The 17529-nt window shown below is 31.4% G+C and overlaps 1 protein-coding gene across 4 annotated transcripts in view; it reads left to right on the top strand.

Moving 5' to 3' along the window:
• LOC143226734 (transcription factor CP2-like protein 1) overlaps positions 1–17529 on the top strand; it is an 83469-nt gene that overhangs the window by 47481 nt on the left and 18459 nt on the right. For all 4 annotated transcript variants that reach the window (XM_076458096.1, XM_076458097.1, XM_076458099.1 and 1 more), the window contains 7 exons: positions 1302–1370; positions 7159–7200; positions 7871–7992; positions 13416–13497; positions 13916–14021; positions 14501–14591; positions 15340–15389. In XM_076458096.1, the coding sequence (XP_076314211.1) occupies positions 1302–1370; positions 7159–7200; positions 7871–7992; positions 13416–13497; positions 13916–14021; positions 14501–14591; positions 15340–15389 (562 nt within the window). The remainder of the gene's footprint in view (positions 1–1301; positions 1371–7158; positions 7201–7870; positions 7993–13415; positions 13498–13915; positions 14022–14500; positions 14592–15339; positions 15390–17529) is intronic.

A 17529-nucleotide genomic window follows, 5' to 3' on the forward strand; every position in this document is an offset into this window, starting at 1 on the left:
TCCACTGGTTTTATACAGATTATAGAGTCATGAACTGTGGCAGATTCCACTGGTTTTATATAGATTTCAGATTCTTCTCCTTAACCTGAAGATTATCTTGGAAGGTTGAAACATTGTTCTCTCCTTATCAAATGAAGTGTTAATACCTATACCAGCTCTTCTGAGATACATAAATATTGTAGAGTCATGAACTGTAGCATATTCCACTGGTTTTATATAGATTGTAGAGTCATGAACTGTGGCAGATTCCACTGGTTTTATATAGATTGTAGAGTCATGAACTGTGGCAGATTCCACTGGTTTTATATAGATTGTAGATTCATGAACTATGGCAGATTTCACTGGTTTTATATAGATTATAGAGCCATGAACTGTGGCAGATTCCACTTGTTTTATATAGATTGCAGATTCTTCTCCTTAACCTGAAGATGATCTTGGAAGGTTGAAACATTGTTCTCTCCTTATCAAATAAAGTGTTAATACCTATACCAGCTCTTCTGAGATACATAAATATTGTAGAGTCATGAACTGTAGCATATTCCACTGGTTTTATATAGATTGTAGAGTCATGAACTGTGGCAGATTCCACTGGTTTTATATAGATTGTAGATTCATGAACTGTGGCAGATTCCACTGGTTTTATATAGATTGTAGATTCTTCTCCTTAACCTGAAGATGATCTTGGAAGGTTGAAACATTGTTCTCTCCTTATCAAATAAAGTGTTAATACCTATACCAGCTCTTTTGAGATACATAAATATTGTAGAGTCATGAACTGTAGCATATTCCACTGGTTTTATATAGATTGTAGAGTCATGAACTGTGGCAGATTCCACTGGTTTTATATAGATTGTAGAGTCATGAACTGTGGCAGATTCTGCTGGTTTTAGAAATATAGTTCATTTAGGTTCCTTGTCAGTGCAGTAGGTATCCAGAAATTCACGTGTGCTGGTTTTACAAACTAAAAATGTAATACTTTCAATAATCAGTAAGTAGACTGCACTAAAAATTTGTAATTTGGATCCCTTGCAATAAACTCAATGTTTTTCGGTTTTTGTCAGTAATCACATTATAGTTTGTATCCATTAATTGATTTCTGTTTAATTAGATGTTTATGTGTTTAATGCTGTAGCCAAGGTAGACTAAGCTTTCTTTAGTTAATGTTATTTATGCAAACTGTGTTTTTACTTATTTTTGTTGTTGTTGTGCTCTTTGGATTTGAATGTTTTGCTCTTTACTGCTGGTAAACTTCTTAATGGCAGTTTATACTAGACATGAATTTTTTTGTGTCACTCACTTAGTCCAAAGGAGCAGATAGGAAACATCGGACAGACAGAGAACGAATGGAAAAGCGACCACCTGAAGATATTGTAAGTTTTTTTATACTTGTAGGGTGATGTGTAGCTACTTGTTTGTACAGTGACATATCAGACAGATTAACTCTTTATATTGTGGCCATACAGATAGAGTAGCTGCTGCTTGTGTTGAATTTTTAGGTGATATGTAATGGAATTGTTATAGTTTATATTGTCTTGTGAGGCAATGTAGGTAAGATAAATGTTTGTATTTGATATTGAGGTACAGTGTGGCCTTGATAATATTTTCTGTGATGTAAGGTAATGTTTAAGTAGACTAGTTGTTTGTCTTGCATTGTAAGGTGACATGACTACAATACATTTTTATCTTGTAAAGTGATGTGTGACCAGAATACCTTATGTTTTAAAGTGACATGACTAGAATAACTATTTATCTTGTAGTAAAGCAGCATTATCAGAATAGACTTTTTGATAATGTAGTAAAGTTTTACAAGATTTGTGAGTTTCGGCTACTTGAAGTATATTAAAAAAATACGAAGTTTTTCTTTGGCTAATTATGTCTTTGCCTGATGGATAAAATCTGTTCCTACAGTTCATTTCCCTTGATTGATTACAAATTGTGTGAGTAACTGTGTAGTAATAGATACAACATTTAAGGCACCAACACTATGGTAAACACACTTATAAACATTTGTTGTAAGGAGAGGAAATTCATTTGTATACAATAAACAAAAAAGTAAGTTGATGATGGCCACATGAGTAATTGAAATATTGTAATAAAGTTAAACAAAAAATAAATAATCAACCCTAAAACTGTATCTTTTGACTTTTATTTGTACTTATAAACATGTAAAACAATACTGAATTGTCTGGATTAACCCTTTTGTATGACAGGTCATGGGTCAAATTCCATGTAATCACATTTGTTGACATGCATTCAAAATGTTATTGAACTACTAGTTCATGGTTTTTACATCTATAAGTTTGGAATCAAATAGTGGATTATAATTTGAACTGTAATATTATATATGTTAATTTTGTAATTTAGAAGTAAATGTAAAAAGAACACATCTAAATCAAGATTTTGATGATTCACATGGTGTGTTGAATGTAGCACTGTTTAAAATTAGATGTTTTTTGATGTGAAAATACTAAGCTTGTAGTTTGATACAAATTGGGAACTCAAAATACTAATATTATTAAGCTAAAAATAAGAACCTCTTATATTTTTATTTTACTGAATCAAACCCTGTTTAACTCTTTCTGTTGTTTTAAACAGTTTCTATATACACTTACTCCAATATATGATATGTGAATAACCAATCAACAGCTCAGAATGTCCTTGGAGTAGTTTTCCCACCATTTTAATCATCTAAAATGCTACCATATTCTTTTGATCCAAGATTTCAGTGAGGTAGGTTGCATCTTTAGACTTCTCAAAGTTTCATATTTTTTAAAATCTAATTAAATCTTAGTTAGTAAGCTTGATAAATTATAGTGGATTTCTATGGCATCAGCATAAATGAACTCGTGTATTATACTTAACCCATAGCAAAAGGGCTAATAAGTCTGTACACAGTATTGTTGGAACAAGTGATTTGTAAGTAAATAAATATTTTATTATTTCTAAATTGTAAACAGAGAAGTTTTATAGTCTGTACAGCATAATATAATATACAGAGTAAAGAATTAAGAGGTAACTAGATTATAAATTTTTAGGCCTAACATCTGATGACAATATTTCCTTTAACATATCATATTTTTTGCTACTCGGTAAAATTTACTGTCACACAAGTTTCAAAGTTAAGTAGGTGCATTAATTTTAACTACACCTGGATGGTTCTAACCCAAAAATACCTCATTATTAATATATTTTCATTTTCTGATATTTATTTAGTGTAATTCATAAAGAAAAAAATTCATATATTTTTGCATTTGCAAAGCTATAAAGAGATTTGTGTCAAACAGAAGAACTCTCTTGTCAGTTTCTCTTAAAATATTTCTTTCATCCTAAAGAAAATTTTGTTTTTACTAAGAACCTATCTTCTATTGAGAATAAGTAATACATTTTATTTTAATTTTCAACCTCTTCTATTTGTTAAGACCTTGTTACACTGCCGCATCAAGTGGCTCGATCATTTACTAATAAATACTGCTTTAAAAACAACTTTAAACTTGTCGTGGGTATCCTTTACTGTGCTGACAAAGTTTTAGTGTCTGACATTTAAAATATTATTAATCCATTTGATTTTTATGTTATACCATGCCCATGATAAAATCATTATTGCCTGGATAAACCATAACTTTTTATTGCTTGCAGTTGTATTTGGTTACAGAGCTATTAAATAGAACATCAGACCTTTTTTGGCACATCGTCTCTTTCAAGATTTGTTAACAGTTCTCTCAATAGTTTAATTCTGTATTATCTATAACCAATAGAAAGTCAAGGTTTTACTCTACTAATTGACACATAACTATATGTTCTGAACAGATAATTGACAATTTCACTCCCAGTTCAAGTTTTGTTCCTGTGGGATAGTTAGTGACTAGTTAGGATAAGTTTGTGACAGTTATTGTTGCATAATTAAAATGCTAGAAGAATTTTCAGAGTTAGGGGAAATTACTTACTTTTTTACAGATTATTAGCATTTGTTTTTAGTGCATTATTTAATTAAATAAAATTATTTTGTGCATTACTACACTACTATTAGCATACAAAAGTAGGGTTAAGTGTCTCTGACAATCAACAGTAAAAAAAAAAAGAGAGAGAGAGAGAATGTCATAATGGTTCTGCTTGAACAAATATAATGATCAAATTTAGGGTATGAGATAACTGTCATTTTATGCAATGCAGTGTCTTAACTGTATAAAAAAAGCTAGCATATGGTACCAGTATGTACTGGAAGAAATCAATTTATTAGCACTCCATAAAAAACTTTGATAAAAAAAATGTGTCTATCACTATATATTAAGTTTGGTTGTCACATAGTGGCCTAAAAAGTACAGAGAATTGTCAGAAAAGCCTTATTTGTTGTTGACTGAACAGTGATGAAATGCAGACTTGAAATGCTCCACAAACATCAAGTACATTCTAGATTTAGGGACCAAGACAGGTAAATTTGAAAATAGGAAAGGAAGAGGCAGAATGCCTAAATGTAATGATATTGATGTTAAATATCTTCATTTATGCAGCTTCAAGGACATATGGAAGACTTCTACTGGTAACAAGTATGAAATACATATCCATGTACCAAATGACAGAAAAGTGTCCAGATATACATTGTGAAGAATTAACAAGAAGGGAATGTTTGGTTGTGTATAAGTTAAAAGAATCTTTGATCTCCAAATTTTTTTCAAGAGACAGAAATTTGCTAGAATGCAGAAAAACTGGTGGTTGATGATTGAAAAAGGGTGTTTTGGACAGATGAGTCCATATTTGAAACTCAAAATAGGTTGTATGTCTGTTGGAGAAAAGGTCAAACATACTTACTCCAGTGTATATTAATCTGGTACTGCATTATGTATTGATGTAGCTCATTGTATACACTCTTTGTTGAACAATAACTGTAACATATTGAGGAGACTAGCTGAATTGATAGCTTAACTGTTACTATATATGTATGTATTGAAGCGATCAGCTGAATGGATTATTTGTTAACCCTTTCATTACAGGTTGGGTGGAATATGTCCATCTCATAACCATGAACGTATCCATCAGAGTAATTATGCAATAATTTTGATGTTGTATGCACATTTATAAACTGTTGCAAGTTATTGGAAAACAATTTTTTAAAATTACATATTAAGATTTTTAAAATTAAAACCATTTTTTTTTCTTTCAAAATGTTGACTATCAAACATGCAGAGTAATTTTAATTTTAACATCAAGAATACTTTCATTGAAATCTTTATGAAAATTATCAAATGTGTTTGAAGAAAAACTATATTGTATCTGTTATTTTCCCTACAAATTGGAATCACTGTGAGTATTTGATCAATCTTGTAACCACCATAAAGAATTAGGAAATCTAAATTATCTTTTTCCTTTCTAGAATGACTACATATTATAACACAAAAACACAGAAATATTTTGTCTAAGTTACTTAAATGTCATAATATCATACATACATACATATATATATATACTTTTGTTGTTGTGATTTTGACTTTTCCTCCATTACTGGCTAACATCACATTAAGTTGCAATTACTCTGCATATGTGTACTCATACTGCTGTATCAAAGAACATAAAACTGACATTTACAAAGTGACTTGTCTTGGATGTGTTTTAGTGGACTAGTATTTTGTAAAATACGGTTCAGTTGTAATACATTATATATGTATATACATTACTGCTATATACAAAATAGTTTTAAATGGTAAATAAAGAAGTAAAGCAAGCAATTATCTTTCCTAACTATGATCTTTGTATTCATTTTCTGTTAGACATAAGTTGCTAAGTCTTAAGAAATTAGGAGGTGAAACAAAACCTTTCTTTTCAGGTTTTACATGTACATTTGAATAACCAAAAAGTCATGAATTAATATATTGTTACCACAGAATTCCATTGTTATTTATCAACCTTAATAACTAAACTGTATTTAGGTCTAAAAAAATGAAATTTTGAGCCAAAGACTCAATTTACCAGCACAATTATTTGTCTCAGAAGAAAGAAATGCTGCCATTATATTTGGAATGCTGCCATTATATTTGGAATGCTGCCATTATATTTGGAAATGCTGCCATTATATTTGGAATGCTGCCATTATATTTGGAATGCTGCCATTATATTTGGAAATGGCTGGAAAACTGTTTGTGGGATATTCTGATCTTTCAGCTGGCTATTCACATGTCATATATAGAAGTAAGTGTATTTAAGGGACCATTTCCAAAAATAGGAAAAGTAGTGGGACCACTGTGTTTGATTCAGTACTTGGGCAATATGTCAGCAAATAGAAAAGATAGGAGGCTCTTATTTTATATTCTAGCTTTTCAATATTGGTAAGTTGAGTTTATAATTCACACTAAACTGTAGAATTTGTGTTTTGACATCACAAACATCTAATTTGAGCCAGCACTGCATTCAACGTACCATGTGACACATAAAAATCAATGTTTAAGTGTGTTTTTTAAATATTTACTTTTAAGTTTTGAAATTAAATAATATATGAAACAAACATTTCACTTATTATGTACAGTTTGATATCAAACATAATGGCATAAATTTATAAAATATTAATTCAATAAAATATTTAATGCAAGTCAACAAATGCAGTGACATGACTTTTGGCCCATGAACCATATGGAAAGGGTTAAACTGTTATTGTAGTGTGTTTATATACAAGATGAACAGTTGAGTGAATTGTTTATTGAGCATGCCCAAAATCTGAGTTAAGGTAAATATCATAAAAATGTACACATTTTCTAAAATTGTTTGTAATATGGATTTTACATTTTAATCTGATGAATATTTCTAAGATAATGATCATGACAGAATATCTCCTTTCAGTTTTGTAGTATGCTGGAAAAAATAGGAACTTTCCCAGACTGATTGTTTTTGTGTAAATTATTATAAATTACCCAAATATAAAATATTTAAAATATAATAATATGTTATTAGTTTCTGTTAGCGTGTTCTTACTGGTGAAATACTGTCACACGTTTCTTTAACCTAACAAAAACAGTTGATTTTAAATTTGTATTTCAAACATTAAACTTATTCTTTTTATTGTGGTGCAATACTTTTTTATTTATATATATAATTTTGATCTACCTGATTTTGAAAAAAATCTTTGCTTATTTACTATGGAACAAACATACATAATTTTTATTTCATTAACAGGAGAAATATCATCCTTCATACCAATGCACAATTCTGACTGAGGTATGCTAGATATGTTATTTTTAATTTTGTTACACATGTGATTTGTATGTATTTAAGGAACAAATTGAAAGATTTATAATTTAGAACTTCCTGTCATTTTATTAACAAAATGAGTACATACAAATTATTCAAGAAATATATTCTCTGTGTATCGTGTATTTATGTAATTACTCAAGAAACTTCCGGTTTTGAGAGAGCAGCTTATAAGTTATTTTCCCCTGAAACCAAGCATTTTAGAAACAAAACATTTTTCTGAACGAGTTAGTTACCACTGCATTCAGTAATTTGTCTTATTTATTAGTGTGTTAAAATTAACTTGTATTAAACATTGTGATTTCCAGTTTTTAATAATTAATAGAATTTTTTTCAAAGGCTTCTGTAGAGAAATTTTAATAAAGCCACTAATGTAAGTAGAGTGGTAAATTACTGTTTGGATAATAAATAATTTTCATGAATTATGTATTTGTTATTTATGTTATTATTATTCAGAACTTTCATCATGAAAACTAATTCCCGTATTTCAAATAACACTAAAAATATATATTCCAAATGGTGCCACAAGAAACAAATAAATGTGTGGATTCATTCAGCGTATTTGAACATGTTATTTTTTGTGATTTTATTTGGTTAATCAACCAGCTGACATGAATGTGTTTTATGAATATTTCAGTGCCCACCAGATTCTTTAGTAGATTCTCCTGAGTCTTTCTGTTCAACAGAAATTGAGCATCCAACAAGTACTTCACTTGAACTTTCCTTACATAGAGACTCGCCTTTAGGTTCTCCTGATCAGTAAGTTGTTCACATTTAAAGATTTTACCCTTTTACTACAGGCTCGCCATGATACACACAAGTTGCACTACACATTTGCACTATAACATTTGATAAAATGTGTGTATCTTCACAAGATTTAATATGTTTTCAGTAAAGATAACAGGCATTTTGTATACAAAAAATCAGATGTTTTAATCAAATGTTTTTACTAAAAGTTTTTTACTAGTTTTGTTACTAGTTTGAGTGCAAAATGGTTTCATGTTGAGATTAAAAAATTATTATTCAATCCAAACATCTCAAATATTATTTGTGTAAACTCTAAACATTATATTTTGTTGTTTTTCTATATTCTAACTGAATGAGGACTTTTACTTTGTCAACCATGTATCCATTATAAAGTAAATAAATATAAATTATGCTTTTTTCATGATTATATATTGTAACACGAAAATACAAATGCTGAGTCTAAGTAGCTTAAGTCTCATAACACTATGTACAGGCATATATATTTATGATGTTTTTTTATTATATTTACCTTTCAGTCACGCCTATCTTACATTACATAACTTGTATTGATAATATTCACATACACTCATGTTACATGTCCAATAATATAAAACTGGCCTTTTGTCTTCCCTGTCTTGGCTGTGTTTTAGTGGACTAGTATTTTGTAATATACAGTCACATTTCAAGTAGTACACATTATTTATATGTATTTAGATTATCACTATTTAGTAATAAATTATTAAACTTTTTTTTTCAAAATATAGAACAATAAATCAAGAAGTAAAGCAAACAATTATCTCTTCTCGCTATGAACTTTGTACTTGGTTGTTGCTGGACATAGGTTGCTAAGCCTTTTAAAATTTTGCATGTGGAAGATATCAAACAAATTTAAACAATTGAATAACTAAAAAATTATAAATAACTACAACAGTGCCATAGAATTCCACTATAATTTATTAAGCTTAATAAGATGCATTTAGATTTTTAAAAATATGAAACTTCAACCAGACTAAAAAACACAGATTAAAATGGCTTATTCATGTGTCATGTATTGAAGTTAGTCTACATAAGGAGCTGTTTTAAAAAATGGAAAGCAGTCCTGCCATTGTCTGTAAGCCATCTTTAGATGATTGTGTGGCAACAGCAGCTCGATGTATTCCTAAAACCTCCACACGTTTTCCACTATATCATTCCGTCTGTGGTGGAATCTTGCCTGCCACGAAAGGCTCAAAAACGGGCCTGTAACACTTTCTGTAGATATTCCACAATGTCGAACCACATCGCTTTCCAGTGGGCCTGTGCATATGCTCGGTGGGTAAGACATCAAAGCCAGAAGGAATTTTGGATTAAGTTCACAACCAGCATATATTCTACCAACAGTTCCAAAGTCATATGGGACAAAATTCGAAAGGTTAGTGGGCAATATAACTCTGTCCCCATCTCGATCTTGCTCTCTGATGGCCAGAAAGTAGCTGATACTCTATGTGAAAGTTTTTGCCAGGTATCTAGCTCTTCTGCTTCTTCTTCCACCTTCTTAGCCATCAAGACTCGAACAGAGCAATCACCTCTTTCCTTTCAAACTGATTGTCTCTATGACTATAATTGTCCCTTTACACTGATGAAACTCAAACTGGCCCTTCATTCGTCTGGCAGAACATCAGTTGGATCTGATGATGTACACTATGAAATGCTGTGCCATATATCTCCTGCTTTTCTTGTTATTTTTCTGGTTGTTTTTACCGGATCTGGCAGAAGAATGTTTTTCTGATGCCTGGTGCCAGGCTATTGTCCTACCTTTCTCTAAGCCTGGGAAGGATCCCAAGATTTCTTCAAACTACTGTTGAATTGCTTTGATGAACTGTCTTTGTTAGACCTTAGAGAGGATGGTTAATGCTCATCTTGTTTGGTTCCTCGAATCAAACAACCTCCTCTTGCCCACCCAGTGTTGGTTCCGATGACAGCTCTACACCATGGACCACCTGATTCAACTTGAAACGTCAATCAGAGAAGTCTTTCTCAAACGACAACATCTCGTATCAATATTCTTTGACATTGAGAAGGCTTATGACACAACATGGAGGCATGGTATTTTGCAAGACTTCCATATATATGGGTTACATGGCCATTTGCCCCTTTTTATTAGAAATTTTTAATGGACAGGAAATTCCAAGTTCTTGTGGGTTTGACACTTTCCTATTCTTTTCTACAGGAACTTGGAGTCCCTCAGGACTGTGTTCTGAGTATCACACTTTTCATTATAAAAATTAATGCCATCATTGAACAACTCCCTCTCACTATTGCAAATGGGCTCTATGTCGACGACTTTCACATCTGATGTCAGTTATTGAACATGAGGTATATTGAGTGGCAGCTACAGAATGCCCTCAATTGTTTACTGAATGGCTTTATCTTCTCTCTCTCTAAAACTGTTTGCATGCACTTTTGCTGCCAACAGGGTATTCACCCTGATCCTGAACTCTGTATCGGTGAAGTTGTGCTGCCTGTGGTCCCTGAGACAAAGTTCTTAGGGCTTATCTTTGACCGTAAGCTGACCTTTATACCACACATCAAGCAGCTATGGGTAAGATGTACAAGAGCACTGAACATCCTCTGTGTCTTCTCTTTCACCACTTGGGGAGTGGATCAGCATTCTGTGCTAAAGATATATCATGCTCTTATTTGATTGAAACTCGACTATGGATGACTGGTCTATGGCTCTGCCTTATAGGTACTAGATACTATTCATCATCAAGGACTTCGGCTATGCACTGGGGCTTTCCACACTTCCCCAGTTCAAAACGTATACATAGAGTCTCATGAACCTCCTTTGCACCTCCGCTGTTTGCAATGGTCTTTACTATATGCTTCAAAACTTTGTTCCCTACCAAAGCATTCTGGGATTGTGTTTTCCTTCCTCGGTGGGCCATACTTTTTCAGAACAGATGGTCTGCCATTGCTCCTTTTGGCCTTCGTATCCAGGTGCAATTGGATGAATTGGGTCTGTCCTTGGATAACATTGCTGTATACACTGGTCAGCCCATCCTATCATGGTCCCCAGTTGTGACCTATCTCTATGTCATCTGAGAAAAGTAGACACTCTTGATTGGAAATACTGCCTGCTATTTGCTGAACATCTTTCAAATCATCCTTCCATTCCTATTTATACAGATGGTTCAAAATCAGGTGGCTGTGTGGGCTCTTACATGATTTGTTTTGGTTCGGTGGTTGTGTGCAGAATCCCCTCTACAGCTTCTGTGTTCACTGTTGAACTATATGCCATTTATCTTGCCCTGGATCACATAGAAGCAAAGCAGTACTCAAACTGCAATATTTATACTGGATCGCTTATTTCTCTATTGGCCTTGAAATCACTTCACGTTGGCTCACACCTTGTTCTTGCTGATATTCGAAACCGACTGGCCCATTTCTCATTAACATCTACTTCTATCCAGTTTTTCTGGATACCAGGCCACGTTGGTATTTGTGGGAATGAGCTCGCCGACACCGTAGTTAAGTCTATCTGCTCTGGCACTATCATCACTGTGCCTGTTCCATACATAGACCATGGTCCTGTATTCAAGGCTCGGCTCCGTGCCAGCTGGCAGTCGACTTGGAGTGAGCAACGTGACAACAAGCTTTTCCAAATAAAACGCTATATTGGACTTTGGCTGTCTTGCTTTCGTAAGGATCAGAAAGAGGAAGTTGTTCTTACTAGACTATGCATTGGTCACAGTTTTTTAACTCATTGTTTTCTTTTAACTGGAGATGATGCACCAGTGTGTAGTTTGTGTAACACTCAGATCATAATGAGCCACACTTTACATTTTTGCTGTTGTTATGACTTTCACCGATGGCACCATTTTAAACATGTCCTGTCCCATAGTTTATCTATAACATGAGACAGTGTTATTTGTGATGGTGACACTGTCCACCTTGGAAATGTTTTTAGTTTTTAAAGGCCATTAATCTTTTTAATGCCATTTAAGTTTTTAAATTTATACATTACACCATTTTAATGTGGCTCCCTTTTAAAAATCACAGTTCATCAAGTTCGATTTGAAATTAGAAACTGGCCGTAGCATTAAGTAACTTAAAACCAGAACTGCAAAGGCCAACTTCAGGTGACTAACGGTGGTTTTTGTACTTACCTGTTAGTCTTCCCGGCGAGTTATGATAATTATAGTTACACTACAGAAAGTCCTTTACAACTTTAATTACTGTAGGTTTTCTCTTAACATTGTAAACATTGTTTTTATGCTGTTTATGTGTTGTTTTTTTTAAACTTCGTTTTGTTTTACCTAAATTTCCTTTTATGAATTTTAGTGAATTTACTTTTAACTTTTCACCAGATGTTTAGTGCAGATAACCTAGCTGCTTTGTGCCATAAAACACTAAATCAACCAACCAACCAATTAATATTTAGATGTGTTCTTTTAATATTTACTTTTAAACTAAGAAATTAACTCATATATAGCATTCAAGTACGATTGGCATAAATTCATAAAATACTAATTTAGTAAAATTTTCAATGCAAAACAACAAACACAATGACATGGCCTTTGAACCCTGACCCATTGTGAAATGGTTCATGCATTTTTTATTTGAAGGCCACTATATTTTGTTTTATAAGTCTTCTTATAATATAATGTACTCAGCATAAGAAATCAAAGTTGTGAAACTCAATATCTTTTGTTACTAAAGAAGATGTGGTCATACAAATGTTAGGAAATCATTTTTTATTATTGTAGAATAGCAATTTACATTATCCAAATTTAGAGTAACAGTTTATTTTACTGTAACATACAGTAATAGTTTATTTTATCACGAATTAAGAGTAATATACTGTATTATAACACCTGGAGTAACCGTTCATGTTATATATGTGAAAACACCTGATATTGGTAGAGAAAGCACTATGGAGAGAAGCTCCACTACCAGCTACTTTTACATACATAATTTTCTCTACAAGTGAGTTTTCTCATCATCCCGGATAACCGTTAATTTTGTCATAACTTAGAGTAATTGTTCATATTGTTACAACATGAACTTAACAGATCATGTTATCACAACTTAGAATACTACTTCATAATATTATAAGCTATAGGGACAGATTATGCAATCACAAATTAGATTAAAAGTTCATGTTGTTGCAACTTAAAGTAACAATTCATGTTATTGTAAATCAGGGTAGCAGCTAATATTATTAGAATTTAGTGCTGTTTATGATTTAAGTCTTTTATACTACTTAAAACTGCTGTTTTCACTATCAATTCATGATGTAAATTTCGTATCCTAATCTCAGCTGATTTGTTGTACTAGTAAAAATTCTTTCACTATTCTTTACATGTATTTCTTATTTAATGACAGTTAACTTGCTGTTTACTCTGTGTGTGTTTTGTTAAACATGTTTTTGTTTTCTTGCTAAATTATTTTAGGTTACCAAAAAGCTTCTCCTCTTCGGCTTTATCATCATTCTACGAAGTTCCAGAAAGTCAACATAAAGAAATCATATCACAAGTAGATTTCAGTTTGCATATTTTTCTTTCATGTTTCTTCCCATTCAGTTTGATTCTTTTAAAGTAAAACTTCATCAAAACACAAAGGAAAATTAATTGGGACATTTGGCATCTGACTAAATAATGGATTAAAATGAAACACAATGTCAAAACTGTACTGTAATTTCTGTCTTCTTTCTTAGAAAAAAATGCTTTGTTTTCTGTTATTTAGTGATTGTTATCAAAGTTAAAGAAAAAAATTAATAATTTTCATCAACATTATTCAGTTCTCATCACCTCCATTTTAACTTCTACTATATTAACCAGAAAATTTTGAATTAACAGATTGGTGTTAGATGAAGACATGTTTAGACCATGTGTATATTTTTGATTGTGTTTCCATATTCATACTTGAAATTTTAAATTTGTAACTCTTACAGGCTTCATATACAGCCCTGCCTTATTGTTCTTCTGCTGAAGAAACAGCTCATTGGCTGAAACTTAATAGGTTTGAAAAATACCAGTATACATTCAGTAATTTCTGTGGTGAGTACATAGAACATTTATGCCCTTTGTTATGTGTAGTTTCACATAAAGTAATTTCTGTTTATTGATGAAATCATTAACAAGTTAGTATACAAAAAAATGTATGTGTAAATGATAAATTGGAAATACATTATTGTTGCTTGAGCAATTAATTTATAAAGTTAGTTTAACAAGTTTTCAAACTAATTTTCATTGTTGAAGTTTATTGCTGTGAATGATGAAAATCCAGCACAATTTAATTTCAGTTGTAAATATTACATTGATATATCTACTATATAACTAAATTAAAAGTGTGGTTATAATTATTGTTTGATCCATTTGTTTTTGATGTCATATTTGTTCTTAATATCATTCAAATCTAGCCTTTTTTGTTGTAAACATATTTATGTCAAATTTAATGAATTATATATCCATAATACAAAATATTCATTTAATTTTGAGTATATTTTCAATTTCTCTAACCCCTGTGTATGTTCTAGCTTCAGACATTATGCGACTTAATCGAGATGATCTCATTCAAATTTGCGGAGTAGCTGATGGAATTCGTCTATACAATGCCCTTCACTCCAGGTTGCTTATACTTGAATGTTAACTCTGTAGTTAGTTTAAAATCATCTTCACAACTTAACTAAATTAATCTTTGATTTACAACTTTCTTTTTTCTTAATCTCATAACTGAAACTTAGTTCTTGGCTTAGTAGAATTATAATTGTGCTAATTAACCTACTTTTGATGTAAGTATTATTTAATCGAGTAACATATAAATTATAAACTCTATTAAACTAATGACATAATTAATAGGCTTTATAATACTATTATTAATAGGTTTAATGGTTTAATAGGCTTTATAATACTATATATTGATCTTTCAGGTATATTTTATTTCATCTGTTAACCCTAACTTAGTTATTGGCTTAGCAGAGCTTATATTCATTTAGTCCTAATATGATACATTATTCATTTTCTACACTTTGTTTCATTATAATAACTTTAATATTTCATGACTTGTGTAATTCAATGACATGTTAACCCTACTTTGTACTTGGTTAGAAGTTTTTAGTTTTTTAAATGTGGCTGTTTAATATTATTATGCATATTTATTTGTATTATATAAAACTTTTATATTCATAGTTTCATTTTGTCCAATGAAGTATTGAGTACAGGATTACTGGTTGTGTGGTGAAGTATTTACATATATTATTGTTGTTTTCCTGTCTTCATAAGATATGACTCTGAAGTGCTTTTCAGGTTATTATATGATTTTTGTTAATAAGCTATATAGTGTTCAAATCTAAATGTACTTTTTTCTTTCAATTAGAACTGTTCGCCCGAAATTAACGATATATGTTGCAAGTTCAAATGACCAAGGTAAACTTACATGAATGTTTATTTCTTTAAGGATAAGATACTTTTAACTGTCTCAAATCTAATAGTTTTTTTTAGTAATATGTTTTTTATAGGTCAGTAAAAATAATTTAAGCAAGTGGAATTTTTTTCCCTTTTGAGAGGAATGTTGGCCTAGGCTGAATAGGGATCATGAAGAGACCTCTCAAAATTTGTCTTTAAATATTGAAATTGAGAGAAAAATATTTTCTAAATCAGGATAAGTCTTAATTGAGTGAGGGCAATGATAAAATTTTATTTAGGGTCATTTAAGGCCTAGTTACATCACCATTTAAAGATCTCTGTACAATCTCGTCAGACTACAGCCAAGCACTTGATGGCTGATGCCACAGAAGTCATCTCATAAGGTCAAATTTTCATGTACATATTTTCCAAAAATGTATTAATCTTGGATGAAACACATGTATTAATAATAATAAAAACCAACAACAACATTTCAATGCAACAGTTGAACAGGGGGAACTTACAGAGCATAGGTTCTCAAAGTTGGCACTATTGCTAAGCTGTGGAACGAACAGAGCTATGTATGAATAACCTGCAGAAACCTATAAAAAAGATATCTTCTAATAATGTTTAAAGCATGACATGAAGAAGTACTCATCACGAACCAGTCTCTGTATTTCTTCTGTAGTTTTCACGAACTTTGTTGGGTCTTTTTTAGCATTCATTTTACCTGGAGAAATAAATAACGGAATGACTAGGAAGCTGTAACAGAAATAGTCCCATAGTCATTTGTTGGTTTAAAATCTCCTTGTGTCACATCTCCAAAAGGGGCAAAGAGAAAGGAAATTTCTGAGCACTTCTGGTTATATCTGATTCTGAGCATCAGCTCGAGGACAGATAACTTTAAACTGAAACTCTTGCCACATTCTCTCTCTCTCTCCAGAAGTACATTTGATGGTGTTTGAAGTATCACGAATTTCATCTACAGCTAGCACACAAAGTTATGTTGATTCCTGAACCAAATAATTTTCTGTATAAAACAAAGTTCTATTATTTAACTAATTTCATGTTTCGTACCTCTATAACAAGATTGATGCGAACATTTTCAGACTAAAGCATGGCTGAAACTACACCTACAAATATTTAATATAAATATGATTTGTAAATTCCCAGTGAATTTTTTAAATTCAACTACAATTTCCTATATACTTCCCATTTGGTGGTTGACTGAGATAGAAATCATGTCATGTAACTTTTTTGGGTTGGCTGTTTATGTCACATGTCTTATGCTAAGGATTAAGAAAATATCTATAAATATATAAAACATTGTTTTTGTTTTAATAACAGTTGTTATATTTATTGATTTTGACATCCATGTAAGTTTATTACTAATAAATTTCTTACTATTATTTTTATTTCTTAACATAGTTTTAACTTTTTCTAATTTTATTTATACTTAGGGCATGAAACCTAGAGTAAATGATGGTGAAAGTTAAAAAATCCTTATAAAATTGACTGTTGTTATTGGTTCATTATCAGTGATCCATTTAAATTGATAGTTGGATCATTTGGATCAGTAAAGATTGTAGAATATGTGTTTAATGGTATGGAATCATGGGGTTCAGAGCAGACTATAAACCATCCTTAGGATATTTAGGATCACTTGTATCAGTAAAAATAGTAGAAAATATCTTTAATAGTATGGAATAATATAGATTCACAGAGACTTTAGAAGCTGTTCTTGATATAATGAAAACATAGAAACATTTCTTTCTAGTTAATATTCAGAGATGGTCACAAAGGCTATCTTTGCTAGGTATGGACTTATATAAGCAAGTGATTGTCTATGGTAGGTGTGGGACAGGACAATATTGATTAGGATAGATCACAGATATTATCCCTGGTATTAGCTATGGGATTAGATGTAGAATAATGTATACCAGTGTAGATCACAGATATTGTCCCTGGTGGTATCTATGGGATCATTTTAATTCACGGAAGACCATACAAGCATTTTTTGTTTTTTTTCTTCCTTCTTATTTTTTGTTAATAGATGGTGACAATATTCCAACTAAGTTGGAACTGTCAATCTTTATATTTGTAGTTCCTTTTGAGACGGATTCCTCTACATGGTGATGGGACCTCCCAAAGAAGGTTATGT

Source organism: Tachypleus tridentatus, chromosome 9 (genome assembly GCF_004210375.1).
Source record: "Tachypleus tridentatus isolate NWPU-2018 chromosome 9, ASM421037v1, whole genome shotgun sequence".
Taxonomy (NCBI): domain Eukaryota; kingdom Metazoa; phylum Arthropoda; class Merostomata; order Xiphosura; family Limulidae; genus Tachypleus; species Tachypleus tridentatus.